The following is a 17,504-nucleotide window of genomic DNA, read 5'->3' as shown; positions in this document are numbered from 1 at the left end:
AGGTTGGAATGAACTTGGCTTGTCTAAGTGACACAGGTCCTTCATTTCTCAACAGCCCCAGATGCTCTTTAACTCTTGCTGCTGCCGTCAGGGCCCCCTGTGGCCTGCCTCCTCCCTGCTGGTGCAGTAGGGTCTCCCTCCCCTCTGTGCCTGTTTTCACTGCAGGGTGGTGGTGGGCAGAGAGGAGAAAGCTACCATCTAGGCTGCAAAGGGTGGGTAGGGATGTTTGCTGAAGGAGTGGCTGGAGAAACAGCTTGGAAGTCAGAGAGTATGTGACTAGAGAGCAGAAAGGATGGGATGGGTAGTTATGGTGGGAGAGGAAAGGGCAAGAAGGGTGGGTGAGGGCAGAGATCTCAAAGGGGCTTTTCCTCCTCAAGGCATCCAGGGGCTGGGGCTGCACAGGGCTGCTCCTTGGATGGGCACTTATTTTCTAAATCCTCTTGCTCAACAGGGTGTCTCTGACTCTTGCTTCACTTGCTGAAGTTTTCTTTTTTTTCTCTCCTTTTTTTGTTTGATATAATTAATGTACAATTACATGAGCAACATTTGGTTACTAGACTCCCCCATCATCAAGTCCCCACCACATACCCCATTACAGTCACTGCCCATCAGCATAGTAAGATGCTATAGAATCACTACTTGTCTTCTCTGTGCTATATTGCCTTCCCTGTATACCCTACCCCACATTATGTGCTAATCGTAATGCCGTCTTCCCCCCTTATCCCTCCCTTCCCACCTATCCTCCCCAGTCCCTTTCCCTTTGGTAACTGTTAGTCCATTTCTGGGTTCTGTGAGTCTGCTGCTGTTTTGTTCCTTCAGTTTTTTCTTTGTTCTTTTACTCCACAGATGAGTGAAATCATTTGATACTTGTCTTTTTCTGCCTGGCTTCTTTCACTGAGCATAATATCCTCCAGCTCCAAGAAATGGAAGCAACCTAAGTGTCTATCAATAGATGAATAGATAAAGAAGATGTGGTACATATACACAATGGAATATTATTCAGCCATAAGAAGAAAACAAATACTACCATTTGCAACAACATGGATGGAGCTGAAGGATATTATGCTCAGTGAAAAAAGCCAGTTGGGGTACCATCCTTCTTTTTGTTGTCCTTCTTTTTGTTGATGTGATGGATGATGTTGATGGATTTTTGAATGTTGTACCATCCTTGCATCCCTAAGATGAATTCCACTTGATCATAGTGTATGATCCTCTTGATGTATTTTTGAAATTGGTTTGTTAATATTTTGTTGAGTATTTTTGCAACTGTGTTCATCAGGGGTATTGGTCTGTAATTTTCTTTTTTGGTGGGGTCTTTGCCTGGTTTTGTATTAGAGTGATGCTGGTTCATAGAATGAGTTTGAAAGTATTCCCTCCTCTTCAATTTTTTGGAAAACTTTAAGGAGAATGGATATTATGTCTTTTCTATATGTCTGATAAAATTCAGCAGTGAATCCCTCTGGGCCAGGAGTTTTGTTCTTGGGTAGTTTTTTGATTACTGAATCAATTTTGTTGCTGGTAATTCGTCTGTTTAGATTTTCTGTTTCTTCTTTGGTCAGTCTTGGAAGGTTGTATTTTTCTAGAAAGTTGTCCATTTCTTATAGGTTTTCCAGCTTGTTAACATATATATCTTCATAGTATTCTCTAATAATTCTTTGTATTTCTGTAGTGTCCATCTTGATTTTTCCTTTCTCATTTCTGATTCTGTTTATGTATGTAAATTCTCTTCTCTTAATAAGTCTGGCTAGGGGTTTATCTATTTTGTATATTTTCTCAAAGAACCAGCTCTTGGTTTCATTGATTTTTTTTCTATTTTATTCTTCTCAATTTTATTTATTTCTTCTCTGATCTTTATTATATACATCTGCTGACTTTAGGCCTCATTTTTTCTTCTTTTTCCAGTTTCAATAATTGTGAGTTTAGACTGTTCATTTGGGATTGTTCTTCCTTATTTAAATAGGCCTTGATTGCTGTATACTTTCCTCTTAGAACTGCCTTCCTTGTGTCCCACAGAAGTTGGGGCATTGTTCTGTTGTTATCATTTGTCTCCATATAATGCTCGATCTCTGTTTTAATTTGATCATTGATCCATTGATTATTTAGGAGCATGTTTTTAAGTCTCCATGTGTTTGTGAGCCTTTTTGTGTTCTTTGTACAATTTATTTCTAGTTTTATACCTTTGTGATCTGAGAAGTTGGTTGGTAGAATTTCAGTCTTTTTGAATTTACTGAGACTCTTTTTGTGGTCTAGTATGTGGCCTATTCTGGACATGTTCCATGTGCACTTGAGAAGAATGTGTATCCTGATGCTTTTGGGTGTAGAGTTCTGTAGATGTCTATTAGGTCCATCTGTTCTAGTGTGGTGCTCAGTGCCTCTGTGTCCTTACTTATTTTCTGTCTGGTTGGTCTGTCCTTTGGAGTGAGTGATATGTTGAAGTCTCCTAAAATGAATGCATTGTATTCTATTTCCGCCTTTAATTCTGTTAGTATTATTTTCAGATATGTCGGTGCTCCTGTGTTGGGTGCATATGTATTTATAATGGTTATAGTCTCTTGTTGGACTGACCCCTTTATCATTACATAATGTCTTTCTTTATCTCTTGTTACTGTCTTTGTTTTGAAGTCTCTTTTGTCTGATACAAGTACTGCAACACCTGCTTCTTTCTCCCCATTGTTTGCATTAACTATCTTTTTCCATCCCTTGACTTTTAGTCTGTGTATGTCTTTGGGTTTGAGGTGAGTCTCTTGTAAGCAGCATATAGATGGGTCTTGCTTTTTTATCCATTCTATTACTCTGTGTCTTTTGATTGGTGCATTCAGTCCATTTACATTTAGGGTGATTATCAATAGATATGTATTTATTGCCATTGCAGGCTTTGGATTCATGATTACCAAAGGTTCAAGGGTAGCTTCTTTACTATCTAACCATCTAACTTTAACTCACTTATTATGTTATTATAAAAAGTCTGATAATTCTTTATTTCTCTCCCTTCTTATTCTTCCTCCTCCATTCTTTATATGTTAGGTGTTCTGTACTCTTTTGTGTTTCCCTTGAGTGCTTTTGTGGATACTGATTTTATTTTTTGCCTTTAATTAGCATTTGATTGGTCTGCTTTCTTTGCTGTGATTTTGTTTTCTCTGGTGCCATCTATTTAGTCTTAGGAGTACTTCCATCTAGAACAGTCCCTTTAAAATACCCTGTAGAGGTTGTTTGTGGGAGGCAAATTCCCTCAACTTTTGCTTACCTGAAAATTGTTTAATCCCTCTTTCAAATTTAAATGGTAGTCTTTCTGGATACAGTATTTTTGGTTCAAGGCCCTTCTGTTTCATTGCATTAAATGTATCATGCCATTCTCTTCTGGCCTGTAAGGTTTCTGTTGAGAAGGCTGATGATAGCCTGATGGGTTTTCCTTTGTATGTGATCTTTTTTCTCTCTATGACTGCCTTTAATACCCTGTCCTTGTGTTTGTTCTTTGCCATTTTAATTATTATATGTCTTGGTGTTGTCCTCCTTAGGTCCCTTGTGTTGGGAGATCTGTGGGCTTCCATGGTCTGAGAGACCAGCTTGGGGAAGTTTTCAGCAATTATTTCTTCAAAGACACTTTCTATCCCATTTACTCTCTCTTCTTCTTCTGGTACCCCTATTATATGAATATTGTTCCATTTGGATTGGTCACACAGTTCTCTTAATATTCTTTCATTACTAGAGATCCATTTATCTCTCTCTGCCTCAGCTTCTCTGTATTCCTGTTCTCTGATTTCTATTCCATTAACAATCTCTTGCACCTCATTCAGTCTGCTCTTAAGTCCTTCTATTGATTGTTTTATTTCTGTTTTCTCCCTCCAGACTTCATCCCTTAGCTCTTGCATGTTTCTCTGTAGCTCCATCAGCATGGTTATGACTTTTATTTTGAATTCTTTTTCAGGTTAGATTGGTTATATCTATCTTGCCAGGCCCTCTCTCTCATGTTGTTTGAGTGATTTTTGACGGGACCAGGTTCTTCTGCCTTTTCATGGTGATAGAAGTGATCGCCAGCAAGTGGCACGTGTGTCAGCTGGGAGAACAAAGTCCCTTCCTGCTTGCTGGTCACCTTTCCCTTCTGTGCTGCCTGTGCCAGTTACCTGCACTCTGGGAGCAGTCTCTGGGTCAATTCCCTGAGCTGCCATGGACGGCTCAGCTCTTGCCTAGGGCACAGCCAGGAGTTGCAGGCATGCAGTGTGTGTTCTCCTGCAAGAACGGTGCTCCTTTGTGCCCTCTGGAGTTTGCCCTGGCTTCCTCTGTCTGTGCCGTGTTGCTCTGTGATGGCGGCAGACTCTGTGTCTGGCCCGGTTAGCTGTGTGCTGGGAGAAGACTGTGTGGTTGCTGTGGACGGGGCTGCTCCCCAGCTGTTCTGCAATAATGGTGGATCAGCTGGTTTGCTTGCAGTGCTGGCAGGGATTCATGAATGGCAGGCTGCTCATTGCTGTGAGGGGCTTTGGAGCTGCATTGCCACCCAGGGGGTTAGGTGCCTGAAGTTCCTTAAGATTCCCAGCCTGCTGTGCTGAGTGTGCGGGGATGATTTTGTCCACCTGTTGAGCCCTTGTCCCTTTAAGACTTTTAAAGCACCTGCTTTTCTTTTGTCCCAGGGGATCCGGCTGTGGGGACCCGCTCGCAGTCTCCGTCTCGGATTTTACTTTTCCGTCTCTCTAATATCCAGTACACCATGCAATGTGTGTCTGTGTTCCTGGTGCAGATTACTAGGGCTGGTTATTTATCAGTCCTGTGCTTCCACTCCCTCCCCACTCTGATTCTTTTTCTCCCACTGGTGAGCTGGGGTGGGGGGAGTGCTCGAGTCCCACCAGGTCACGGCTTTGAGAGATGCTGAGTTCTCACAAGTGTAGATGTAGCCTGGCTGTTGTACTATATCTTCTGGTCTCTCTTTAAGGAATAGTTGTATTTGCTGTATTTTCAAACTATATATGGTTTTGGAGGAGATTTCTGCTGCCCTACTAATGCCACCATCTTGAGTGCCCCCTCTCCAGTTGCTGAAGTTTTCTGTCTGGCCCTGTGGGCATTTGACTTTGAGATCCCCAGGCTGGAAAGGGAAGAATGATCCCTGAAGCCATGATTCCTTCTTTTTCTCTGCCCCTGGGCTTGTAACCCAGCTCCTAGTCCCTTGTGCCCTTTGGCTCCTGAACACCTGCAAACCGGTTTCCAGGGACAGGGAGAAGAAAGCTGTGAGCCTTCAGGGAGGACCCCTCCTTGCAGGTGGCCACAGGTAGAAGGTGAGCTCGCTGCTGGGAGCTGCAGAGACTTGCACACTGTGACTCTGAAGAAGGCCTTCAGGGTGGTGGTGGGGGTACTGGAGACAGGGGTCTCCAGACTCTTTTTCCTCTGTGCTGTTTATCAGAAAAACAAGTGAAAGATTGAGAATTTACTTAGAGCATTTGCAGGTGTGAGGACACCCTGCTTTTGCTCCCAATAAGCATTCATTCATATCCAAATGTGTGCTTGCCACACTAACTCATTAAGCCAGCATGCTACTCAAATTTTATTTAATAAAATTAAAATAATTAAAATACATATGATAAAAATATTATTTTTAAAGCAAGGGAATGAAAACCCCCAAGTTTGGGATGGTGGTTTTTCCTGGGGCTGGGAAGGCTTGGAGGGCTTCATTCACACCAAGCAGGGGATGAAATGGGGAAGGGCCCCATAGTAGATAAAAGTTATGGCTCTTGAGTTCAGTGGTGGTCTTGTGGATATTCATTATGTTCTTAAAAATAACTAAGTGAGTAAATGCCCAACTAACTAAACAAAGTAAAGGGCACCATGCAATTCCCAGTGATGACTGTATGCCTTTATCTAATGTTATGATTAATCCAATTCAATATACCTGAGGTACAATTAAAAAAAGAAGCAGACCACCTTTACTTTTTCTTTTGAAAATAGCTTTTTGTTGTTTTTGTAAAATACTATGTGCTCATTGTAAAAAGTTCAGACAATGCAAAAAGGTACAGACAATAAAACTCAGCATCCACTACCTACAGATAAAACCATCATCCAAAATGTTAGTAAGTATCCTCCTAGATCTTTCTAAGCATATCTCCAGGTAAAGACAAGTGGATATAATTAAATTCAATAAGCTCATACTTCCCACCAACCTTTTTAAATGCTGGAACTCATGTAGTTCAACTCTTGTTTTTTTACAGGGAGGGAAATGGTAACGCAAAGAGAGGTGACCTGCTGATGGTCACACTTTGAAATGTATGACCCAAAACAGCATTTCCCACAGTGTGGGGGCATGGGCAGACCATGTTACTTTTAATAGTTGCAAGTTAAATTTAAGTAGAAAAATTACATAGTTTAAAAGTTTGTAAAACTAAATGGGCAGGTCAGCTAAATGGGCACATGTTCCTACTGGGCTAAAGAACTGAATCCCTCTTCCCTCCCTTTCTTTTTTGTCTGTACAGAAATTTTTCCTCCAGGAGAGCCCTGTTTTATATGTCCAGGCATTGAAAGACCCCAGCAAAGCACTGGTTTTAAAGGAGGCTACCTTGTCATGGCGACAGACCTTTCCCAGGATTGTCAATGAAGCCTTGGAGCTGAAGAAGAATGGACACACCTCCAAGAGGATGACCAGGCCTCAGGCACCACTAGGTGCCCTCAGGCCAGAGGACAAAGGGAACAGTCTGGACCCAGAGTTGCAGAAGATAAACCTGGTGGTGTCAAAGGTAGTCTCATCCAGGCCAACTGCCAGACTTTAGGGCCTGAGGCTGGGAGGTTGGCCTGGTACTCCACCATTTCCTTGGATAAAAATTGCCCTTCCAAGTCTCTCTTTAAAATACAAATTTTTCATGGAAGGCAAATATAGGAAGTCTTTCATACTTTCATGTGAATCAATTTATCATCTAAAATTTTTTTGTAATAGCAAAACCCAGAATAGTATGCTATATGTATGCTGGTCTTTGGAGGGACCAAGGACATAGAGAAGGGATGGGAAAGAAAACTAAACTAACATTTATTAAGTTGCTAGTATGTGCCAAGCGCTATCCTACACGGTTCAGTTTGGTTGTGCTATAAACTCACTTTATCTGGCTTCTTCTCTAATATATTTGAAAGGGCTAGCTTCCCTGCTATGTTCAGATCTCATGTCCCTACTTCTCTATTATCTATTAATATCTAGTACTAGATATTAATATCTAGTGGCAATAGGTATATGTAGAAAAGATATTAATATCTAATATTAACATGCAATAGTAATAGATGTTAATATCTAGTATCTATTATTTATAATTTTTCCCATTGTGATCACCTGGAATTCCATGCTTTAAACTGTTATCATCTCTAGTCTTAAAGTCTCTGAGCTTTAGACTCAGCTGCCTATTTACCTCTTCTTCAGTGCCTACCAAGCACTTCAAACAAAACAAGGACAAAAAAGAACCCCTGATTTTCACCCTCTCTAACCCATTCTCCAACTCTTCCCCATCATGGGAGATGGTACCACCATCCTTCCAGTGATTGAGGACTTGGAAGCCAAACTTGACTCCTTTCCTACCTCCACCAACCCAATCCGTCAGTGAGGCCTGTCAGCTCTTCTTGAACACATGTCTTGTGAATCCAGCTGCCTTTCACCATGGCCCCCACCACTGCCCTAGCCCCAGCCCCTGTCATGCTATTTTCAGCTCCTGTCGGAGCCTCCTTACCAGCCTCTCTGCTTCCACTTTTGCCCTCTTATGATCTGCCACAATGCAGCAGACAGAGGGATCTTTCTGAAACAAACCAATGCACAGCACTCTCTTGCTCAAGCTCCTCACTGACTTCCCACTGCACTTAAGATAGAGCCCAGCTTTCTGAACGCTCTGTGCACATCTCTGACCTCTTCTCCCATTCATTTCCTCCATATTAGCCCTCTCAGCTCTTTGATGATCAACCTTGTTCCTGTCTCAGGATCTTTGCTCCTCCCATCCTCTTAGTCTGGAACCTGAAGATCTTCCTGTGTCTGGCTCCTTCTTGTTATTCAGGTCTCAGTTGCAATGACACCTGCTTTAAGAAGCCTTTTCTGGCCAACCCAACTAAAATTGGTTTAACTTCCAACTCTATCATGCTTTAACTTTCAACTCTGTCATTTATCACCATCTGATATTATTTGTTTGCTGAATTATTTCATGGTCTATCTTCCCCCACTAGAATGTAGAATGACAGTTCTTTTCTTCCTTACTTGGTTCTTGGAAGAAACTCAAGTCCTATTTGATGGATGAATGACTTAGTAAATGGATGAATATGCATGAATTCTGTGAGGCTGGCTTCATTATTCCCATCTTACAGATGAAGAAACTGAGGTGCAGACAGGCTAAGTAACTTGCCCAGGGTCATAGAATGGAATATATGCAGATCTAGAATTTGAGTTTTTTTGCCCCACAGGACCACCTGTCCATGAATTCCTCTCCTCCACTCCCATGTGCCTTCCTGCACTTGATGTTGCCCCATCCCACCTACATAGACTGAACTCAAAGCTCCTTTGAGCTTTGCTTGGGGTTTTGGGTTAGGTGTAATTATTTTGTTCTCTTTTTTCATTTTGTGTTCAAACAATGGATCTACCCTGGGCAAGCAGGAGGGTTGTGCTGTCCCATACCCTGTTTTTCCTCCTTGGTTTTGCAGGGGACCATTTTAGGGGTTTGTGGCAACACTGGGAGTGGCAAGAGCAGCCTGTTGTCAGCCCTCCTGGGGGAGGTAAGTAGTTTGTGACTACATGGATGTCCACTGACAGACAGTCAGGAGCTCCCAAGCTCAGGCTCCCCCCAGTAAGTCCCACCACCACTTTCTACCTCTAAGGGGTCTGAGGCATTAGAATGTTTATAAATCGAAGGCAGTTGAGCATGCACTGAAGGGGAGGTGAGGTATAAATGCCCTCTCTTCTCTTCTTACCAGTGGGAGTGCTGCCTCTGACATCACTGGGACATCTGTCCTCAGCTGCTCTCTGTGCTTTCCTCACCCTGCTTCATAACCGACCAGCTATCAGGGTGATGATACAGGGTGTCTCAAAGTTTAATATGATAATAGAAATAACTTCATGAAGCCAAACTCAGAGTGGGACACACGTTCCATGTGAGACAGGAGCAGGAGTGAAATGTGGAGGGACAAAGAAGGAGGAGGAGGGAGGAGGGGCTGGGGGGCGAGGCACTCTTGGAAGGCTGGAATGACTGTTACTCATACCCCAGCAGTGGGGTCCACAAGTCTGCTGTGTGGATTCCGTCCCAGCAGGAAACTGGCCTGGCTTGGCTCCAGCTGCTGCCCCCATCCTCAGGGCCTTCCTTCAGACTCATCAGTGGGAATAACACAGTGTTGAAAGTCCCATTTTACATAGAAGAACCCCCAGGGTCACAGAGAGCAATGGGGTGGTGGTGGTGGGGAGCACTGTGGCCGCTGAGCCAGGTAGGGTCTGTTTGCCCGGTTCTGAGGCTGGACTCACTCTGCTGCAGATGTACTTGCTGGAGGGCTCAGTGGGACTGCACGGAAGCCTGGCTTATGTCCCACAGCAGGCTTGGATCATCGCAGGTAGTGTCAGGGAGAACATCCTCATGGGAGGCCAGTACGATAAGGCCCGGTAAGCTCTGGGAAGGACAGGGAGGACATGGGGGAGTGTGGCTTGTCTGGGGAGGGATCCCAGTAGCTAATTGTAATTTGACAACTGCCAACACTTCTTTGCTCACTTACATGCATTGACATATTTCCTCCTTAGTGTGAAAGAGATTATCACCGTATCTATTTTCTAGATGAGTTAGCTGAGGCCCCAAGAGGTTAAATGATTTGCCCAAAGTCACACAGCTGGGAGGATATGATAGAAACAGGATTTGGGCCTAGTTTCTTTCAGAAACTTCACACTTAACTATTATAACCAAATAACCCTTCACCTCCAAAAATGTTACTTTAAAGCTTTGTATTAATTAATTCCTGACCTCTATGACAAAGGGTCAAACAAATGTGTGATGAGGTTGTGCAATGCAAGGAAATGAGTTTGGATTCGTGGCCCAGTGGGCCACTCACCTACCACCAGTATTCCTCTTTGCCCTTTGCAGCCTCTCCCTCCCAGTGTCTGGGTTGACCTACTTGACATATTCACGTGGAAATCATGAGTGAAGTCTATTCAGTGGAAGATCCATGAAAACCTCCCTGAATGCTAAAGCTGTGCTTCCAACTATGGTGTACTTGGCCTCCCTTAACTATTTGCTTTATTTTGCAATCTGCCCCCGCCCCCAGGAACTACACCGAGTGGCATAGATATGCAGGTGTATAAACTGGCTGTCTCCCACTGGTTTTCCTTTGGGTGCCTTAACGTCAGGTCCAATACCAACTCATAAGCACCTTGCTGACCAAGTCTCTGTCTTGCCTCCCTCTCTTCCCAGATTGTCCAGTTTGGTTTCACGGCATCACTGAACTGTGTACCCCAGTGAGTCTGATGCCACCCACTCTGATACCTTCCATATCGAATTGGTCAGCAACTCTCTCTCCTAAATACCTCTTGCATTTCTCTCTTCCCAACTTCACTGCCACTTCTGGTCTATGATCTTTTGTGTGAACTCTTCCTACTGCTCCTGCCTTTGGCTCCCTTTCTCTAGGCTTCTCCCACTCTGTTCTACCCTGTGTCCCACCTCCTGGGCACTTATCCTAAAACATAGCTGTCATACTGTCATTGCTCTGCTTTTAGACTGATACAACTCATAGGGCAGTTTTGAATTACTGATCAAAAATAAAAATGTACTAACTCTTTGAATTGGGGTATTTAATGCATTGATAATGTCACCCATGAACCCAAAAACCCATATACAAGACTGTTTACACTACGCATTGTTCACAGTAGCCAAAGACTAGAAATAACCCAAATGTCCATCATGAGGGCACTGATTAAATAATTTATGGTGCATCCGTATAATGAAATACTGTGGTGCTGTCAAACCAAAATAAACCCATATGTGCTATACACAGACATCTATAAGTAGATTATTGCTGAATAAATACATAAGAAACTAGAACAGTGGCTATTTCTGAGGAAAGCAACTGAAGGTCAAAGATAGGAGGAAGGCTTGCTTTTCTTTTTTACAAGTATTAGGTTTAAAAAAAATGAAGGGAGGAAAATAATGCAAAACTCCTCCCATGCTTTACCATTAAATGTAGGATCAAGTCCAGATTTCTTAGCATGAAATCCAAGACCTTTCCCTTCCAAACTTGGGAAGGCTGGAGGGCCAGCCACCTGTCCCTTTAGCTCCCTGTTCTTTGCAGTTACCTCCAGGTGCTCCACTGCTGCTCCCTGGAACGGGACCTGGAAATTCTGCCCTTTGGAGACATGACAGAGGTGAGCAAAAGAGGAGAATGCCCCTAGCTCTGTTGTGACAGTGCCTTTGTACTGGTTTTCTGGGACCCTCAGGCTGCCTCCCTAGGTAGGTACAGAAGGACACCAGTTCTTCCTTCTGAAAGCAGCTTAAGCTGGCTCTGCAGCTGCTGCCTCAAAGCCTACCACACTGAGCAAGAGAAGGTGAGGCACATTTTACAGTGAGAGCTGGCAAAGATGCTCCCTTACCTCACAAGGATGGGGAGCTGACCTTCAAGTCCTCCTTCTGGAGCAAGAGTGAAGACCCTGTGATGATAAGAAACCTCCCATCCATCCTGCCTTTTCTCCACCCACCTGCTCTGCCACATTCTGCTCAGTGTCTCCTTTGTCAGTGGAAACATCAACCATCTGATCTGATTTCTGACTGTTATCTTTTTCCAATCGTTCATATGTGTAGATGCCTTTAGTCTACACAAGACCCTTGTAAGATTAAAGCAGTGTTGTTGCCTTGATAAGCTAGCAACTTGAGTGCATTGTCTTAGGGGAGCCTCACGAACCCTAGAAGGTCAGTTGTTTTAATACCCTTCTTTTAAAGATGGGATTGTAAATCCTTGCAGGCAGAGAGCTCAGTGGTCTTGTTCATGGTTCTCTTCAGTAGGAAGAACAAGTTCTGGTCTCTAAAATGGTATGACTAAGAGTATTGACCTTATCTGGTTGCTTCCCAGTTTAGGTGAGTTGACGCATAAGAAGTGTTTTGAACAGTGCCTAGTGAGAGTAGATGTTAGCTTATCATTAGAAGAACACAGTAGGCATTTAGGAAGTATTTGTTGAGTGAGTGACTGGATGGGAACTGAGCCTTGGCCAGGCCAAACAGCTTGGTGGTGAACTGGGGGCAGAGCGGTGACCAAAAGTCACCCTGCCACTAGATAATATCTGATTCTTTTCTACAGAGACCTCAAGAGTTCATGGTAGGGCAGGGAGTGGTACTCAGATGCTGACTCCTTTATCCTCAGCACTTGACTAAGGGATGAACCAGCCAGCAGCTGTCTGACATGCTAGTCTGCAGGGGGACCCAGAACATGCTGCCCAGTAACTGTGGTTGCCTGTTACTGTCTATTACTCTGATCTAAGTTGTTGTGTCAAGTGTCTCTCTACACAACAGCACTGGTAGAGCCCCTCCCAGCACTGCATCTCTGTCTTGTTGAGCAGTTGTGCACAGTGCAAGCAGTCTTAGACAGCCCAGGCTCCTGGGCCCACCATTCTGTAAGTTGACAGTAACAATCAATGGAGGTTTAAAACCAGAATAAGATGTAAGAAAGTGCTGTTTTCCTGGGAATGATTTGTTTTACCTGAATTGTTAAAGGTTTCTTACGTCTCCTGAGAAGTCTATAGGTTTAGAAAAACTGTATCTAATAAAGAGTTGTAAAATTTTAATTAACTGAAAGTCAGTTTTTTCATCCACTACTAAGCAATTTTGAAAAATATTGTTTAAATGCCAGGGGTGCCAAGTCTAAATCATTGGGTGTCCAGGAGTGTTTCATAGTGTTCATATCTGCCCACTGGGCTGGTTTGAGCATAACTGGCTGTGCTCACCCTCTAGTCACAGTGCCTTTGGTTGCCTCTCTAAAGATTGGGGAGCGGGGCCTCAACCTCTCTGGGGGGCAGAAGCAGAGGATCAGCCTGGCCCGAGCTGTCTACTCTGACCGCGAGCTCTACCTGCTGGATGACCCCCTGTCTGCCGTGGATGCCCAAGTGGGGAAGCACATCTTTGAGGAGTGCATTAAGAAGACCCTCAGGGGGAAGACTGTCGTCCTGGTGACCCACCAGCTGCAGGTGACTGCCCTTCCAGGGCTCTGGCCATGACTGATGGACGATGTAGATCCTCAAGGCTTTGCCATGGATTCTGCTATGGATTCCATAACAGTCTCACAGCAGCTACCCCTTCATCTCAGTCCAAATTCAGGGAGTGTTGTAAAGAACTTGGGTCCCCTCTGCTTTCCACATGGAGAAGATGGGCTGGTAAAAGACTTCTATGGCTCATAAAAACTGAAACCACATTTTAAGGTTTCCTTTATCTTCAAAATTTTATGGGCAGGCCCCTGCTTTTGAACCTACAAAAAAAGAAAAAAAGTCCCTCAGAGAAGAATTTCCTGAGTCTCACCTTCCTTACCCAGGGGTAATGGCTGCACTGGGTGCTGCCTCTCACGGGGCCTCTTCCCTAGTTGTTTTCTTTCATGCTTGGTTTTGGCCTCAAGACATTATAATTTCTCCCTCTTCTTTTTTGGCCTTAGTATTTTTTTTTTTTGGTATAAAATATTTAAGACACAAAAACTGTTTAGAATATAATGTAATGAAAACCCATGTATCTACCATCCACATGACACAATCGAACACGGTCCCCACTCACACCAAATTCCATCTCCTCCCTCTTGCTCGCCTCACTTTGCTGTACATCCTTCCCAGGCCTGTCTTCATACCTTTACAACAGATGCATGAATCTCTAGACATGATAAAGTGTTCTTTCGCATATTTTCAAACTGTGTCCTTTGGTAGTTTGTTTTTTTAACTGAACATTGTATTTTTGAGATCTTCCATGTTGACATATATAAATTCATTTAATTCTCACAGGCTTAATATTCCAGTATCTGAATATACCAGAATTTATTTCTATAGGATGGACTTTGAGGCTGTTTCCCAGTTTTCACTTTTATGAAAAATGCTTCAGTGTATGCACATTTGTGAATTTTTTAGGGTAGAATCTCAGGAGTCAAATTGTTGGTTCATAATTCTTGAAAAATCTTGAATTTTACTAGATATTGTCAAGTTGTTTTCCAAAGTACCCATCTACAATGCCCCCAACATTTTATGAGACTTCTCTTTACTTCCAGTTGTCACCAACATTTGGGATCACCCAACATTTAAATTTTTGCCAACCTGGTGGTATAAAAAATATTTTATCATGATTTAAATTTTGAATAGTGAAGTTGAACATTTTTGATATACTTACTGAAGACTTTATTTCTTTTGACTCTCCAGTATTTAGCATTTTGTGACCAGATCATTTTGCTAGAAGATGGGAAAATCTGTGAAAAAGGAATTCATAGTGAGCTAATACAGAAAAAGGGGCAATATGCCCAACTCGTCCAGAAGATGCACAGAGAAACCACACAGGTGATTTCCACTCCATCCCCCTCACTCTCTGTGGGGAATGACACACCCTGCATTGATGGCATGTGCTTTCTCCCCAGGACATGCTGCAGGATGCAGTAAAGACAGCAGAAGGGTCTCAGGTAGAAGGTCAGGCCAAGAACACCTGCCAGGAAGAGCCTACTGGTGACGGTGCTGGTAATGGTGTCGGAGAGCAGGGTAAGAACATCTGCATGGCTTCTTGGGTCCTCCAGAGGCTCTGGCGTTCCTCCTGGACCCCAGACCAGGCCATGGCCATCAGTGTTAGGGATCCCAGATATCACTTACACAAGCTAGAGATCCAAGTAGTTGAGGGTTGGGGTCAGGAGGCATGAGGGATCCAGGAAGTGAGTGTTTGGGGGTGCACAGCTGAAGGTGTACAGAGGCAGAGGCAGAATGGGGGTAGCTTGGCCTGGAGTGGCATAAATTTAAACTTTGTTATGTATTTAGGCATTCATTCATTACATCTTTGTTGAGAGATGTTGAAAGCAAAGGTATTAGAAATCAGTCATGAATTGGACCCAGTCCCAGATGTTCAGAAGCTCATGGCACTGCTCTTTCTTGAGATGGAAAATTAAAACAGAAAGACCTCTATTTTTAAAGTAAGACAAGCTCTAGATTGCATTACAGTTCTGTGGCTTATAAATCTGTATGACCTTGGCCAAACAAGGCCTTAACCTCTTAGAACCCTCATTGGCGAAAGTGACGGTAACTGTGCTTACTTTGCAGTGTTGTAGTGGAGATTAGATAAGATCAGGTGTAAGGAAGCCCCAGCACAGTGCCTAGCACATTGTAGGCTTGGATCACCAGCAGCATCTTTAGCTGTGAAGGTCAGAAAACAATTTGGAGCAGAAAAATAATTGGAAAGAAACAGTGTAGATCACAGAATGAGAAGAAAAGTTGAAGAACCAGTCTTCAGCAGCTTTGGAGTCTAAGTACCAGGAACAGGTGCAGAATCTTTTTGAAGAAAACCTACTCCAAATATTTTCCATCCTAGTGCGATTGGTCTCAAGATTCAAATTGCAGGAAGAGAGGCTCTTTCCCAGGAGCAGTTGGGGTGTTGTGAGGCAGAAGGGAGAGCGTGAGGCAAGAGCCACAGACATCACCCACAGCGCTGCTGTTTTGTTGTGTCACCAGCAGCATCTACTAGTATCTCTAAGTACTGGTCTCCCTGCCCAGCTTTATGCCGAGAATCTGCCTGGGCTCATGTCACAGCTTTTTTTTGAGGAGTTGTTTTAGAAGTGTATCACTGCAAAGCATCTTAGCAACTATCTACAGGCCTGCCAGTTGTCGGATGAGGTAACAGAGATGCTAAGTGATTTGCTGAGGGGGACAGTATTGTGATGACAATTCGGTCACCCAGTTTTCTGGTCCAAGGTCATTGCTTTCTTCATTCTCTCCTGCTGCCTCTCTCAACCCATCAAACTCTTGGAAACCGAAGGCCCTCTGGATTTACTGGGTGGCTGGGGAGGAGCCCCCTTTGGAGGCTCTGAAGTCTGGGTCAAAGTTTACCTTTGGCAGAATCTTCCATAGAAAACCTGCTGGTTAGGGTCAGACTTGGGTGAGCACTGCAGCTGAAGGTGAGGAAGGTGGAAAAGGATGGAAACCAGGGGCAGAAGGCTTTGCAAGGACTCCTGATTTTGGAAGATGCCAGTGATTGGGAGGCATACCATTTCCTTTTTCTCTTACTTGGATCCAGTGCTGGAAAATCGTCTTACAAAGAAGGAGAACATGGAACAAGGGTCCCAGAAATGGAGTGTCTACCACCACTACATCCAGGCATTTGGAGGTATGGTCTGTCAGCTGCCCTACCAGACCTGAGGCTTTCTCTCTGACCAGCCATGTCCCTGAAGCTGGGTCAGACTGGAGTGTGTGAGGTCATGGGAAATAGGGAGGCCCAGGAGAGTCATGCTGTTCGTGGATCTAATTTGCACAATCCCAGTCCCAACTACACTCAATTACAGTAACTCCACCACCATAGTCAATGCTGGGGGTTATGTTTTTATACATGCTTAGGTTAAAATGTACCTGGGATTTTTAAAAATCAGGTATAACAATTATTGTCACAAAAGGAGAAGTTTGTATGTACACATTCCTAGAAACAGGAGGCAGGCACACCATGCAGGGCCACAGGGGGAATCACCAGCATTGGTCAGGAGGCAGAGGGGCAAGAAGGGAGAGCATGGCCCACTGCCTTTCTCTGGTTTTTATGGGATGAGTGGGCAAGGCATGGTAGGTGTACTGAGTAAGCTTAGGATTGGTTAGTTTGAATGATTTTGGGGGGTCTCTGGGCTATAGAGGTGGTCCCTAGTTATCTGGTACCTCACCTAGGGGTGATCTAGGTCAGGGAGAACATTGGCTGGGGTGTGAGAATTTGATAAAGGATAGTTGGGGGTATGAACTGTGAACTGGTTGGTTTATGTATCAAAAGCATGCTCACAGGTAGTCATTTGCTACCTCAAGGACTTACTTAGTCCTGGGAGGCGCAGTCTTTCCAGGATCAAGAACCCAAATGCCACAGCATCAAGAATACAGAAAATAAGAAAATATAATCATAGCAGTACTCTTTGCTTAAGTGTTTTTCAAACTGCAGGTACTGACTAACTACTGGGTTGTGAAATAAATTAATTGGATTGTAAGCAGCACTGAAAGAAATGAGAAGGAAAAGAATAGCAAATATCTGTATGCCTAACATACAGTAACAATGGTGAAGCTCTTATTTTTGGTATATATCAAAATATGTTTCTGATGGTGGATGGCTACTAGAAATTTCAAAGTTACTGCTTTATCAAGTGGTGTCTAATACTGTTTATACAAACATAACTGTAGCATGTTATAAACACAAAACTATGTATATGATACTTTTTGAGTGATTTAACACATTTCTTTAGAGTAATTTTGTTTCCATGCCAACTTTTCACTCTCCACTGATTTTGAAACCTAATATGTGTGAGGTGTGTCTTCTCTCTGCCTGTCTGGGGGATGAAGAGGTAGGCTGTGCATCAGAAAT

At 43.5% G+C, this 17,504-nt stretch overlaps 1 protein-coding gene across 2 annotated transcripts in view; it reads left to right on the top strand.

Moving 5' to 3' along the window:
- The window catches only part of ABCC11 (ATP binding cassette subfamily C member 11), a 130,918-nt gene that overhangs the window by 88,129 nt on the left and 25,285 nt on the right, over positions 1-17,504 (top strand). Inside the window, exons 11-18 of one of the 2 annotated variants that reach the window (XM_057493286.1) lie at positions 6,453-6,713; positions 8,641-8,712; positions 9,462-9,586; positions 11,260-11,332; positions 12,938-13,141; positions 14,345-14,479; positions 14,557-14,674; positions 16,194-16,283. In XM_057493286.1, the coding sequence (XP_057349269.1) occupies positions 6,453-6,713; positions 8,641-8,712; positions 9,462-9,586; positions 11,260-11,332; positions 12,938-13,141; positions 14,345-14,479; positions 14,557-14,674; positions 16,194-16,283 (1,078 nt within the window). Of the gene's footprint in view, positions 1-6,452; positions 6,714-8,640; positions 8,713-9,448; positions 11,333-12,937; positions 13,142-14,344; positions 14,480-14,556; positions 14,675-16,193; positions 16,284-17,504 lie in introns of those variants that run through there. The other variant, XM_057493287.1, reaches the window with a different exon arrangement.

The sequence above is a fragment of the Manis pentadactyla genome, chromosome 15 (genome assembly GCF_030020395.1).
Source record: "Manis pentadactyla isolate mManPen7 chromosome 15, mManPen7.hap1, whole genome shotgun sequence".
NCBI classification, from domain to species: domain Eukaryota; kingdom Metazoa; phylum Chordata; class Mammalia; order Pholidota; family Manidae; genus Manis; species Manis pentadactyla.
This window is presented reverse-complemented; position numbering and strand designations above follow the sequence as displayed.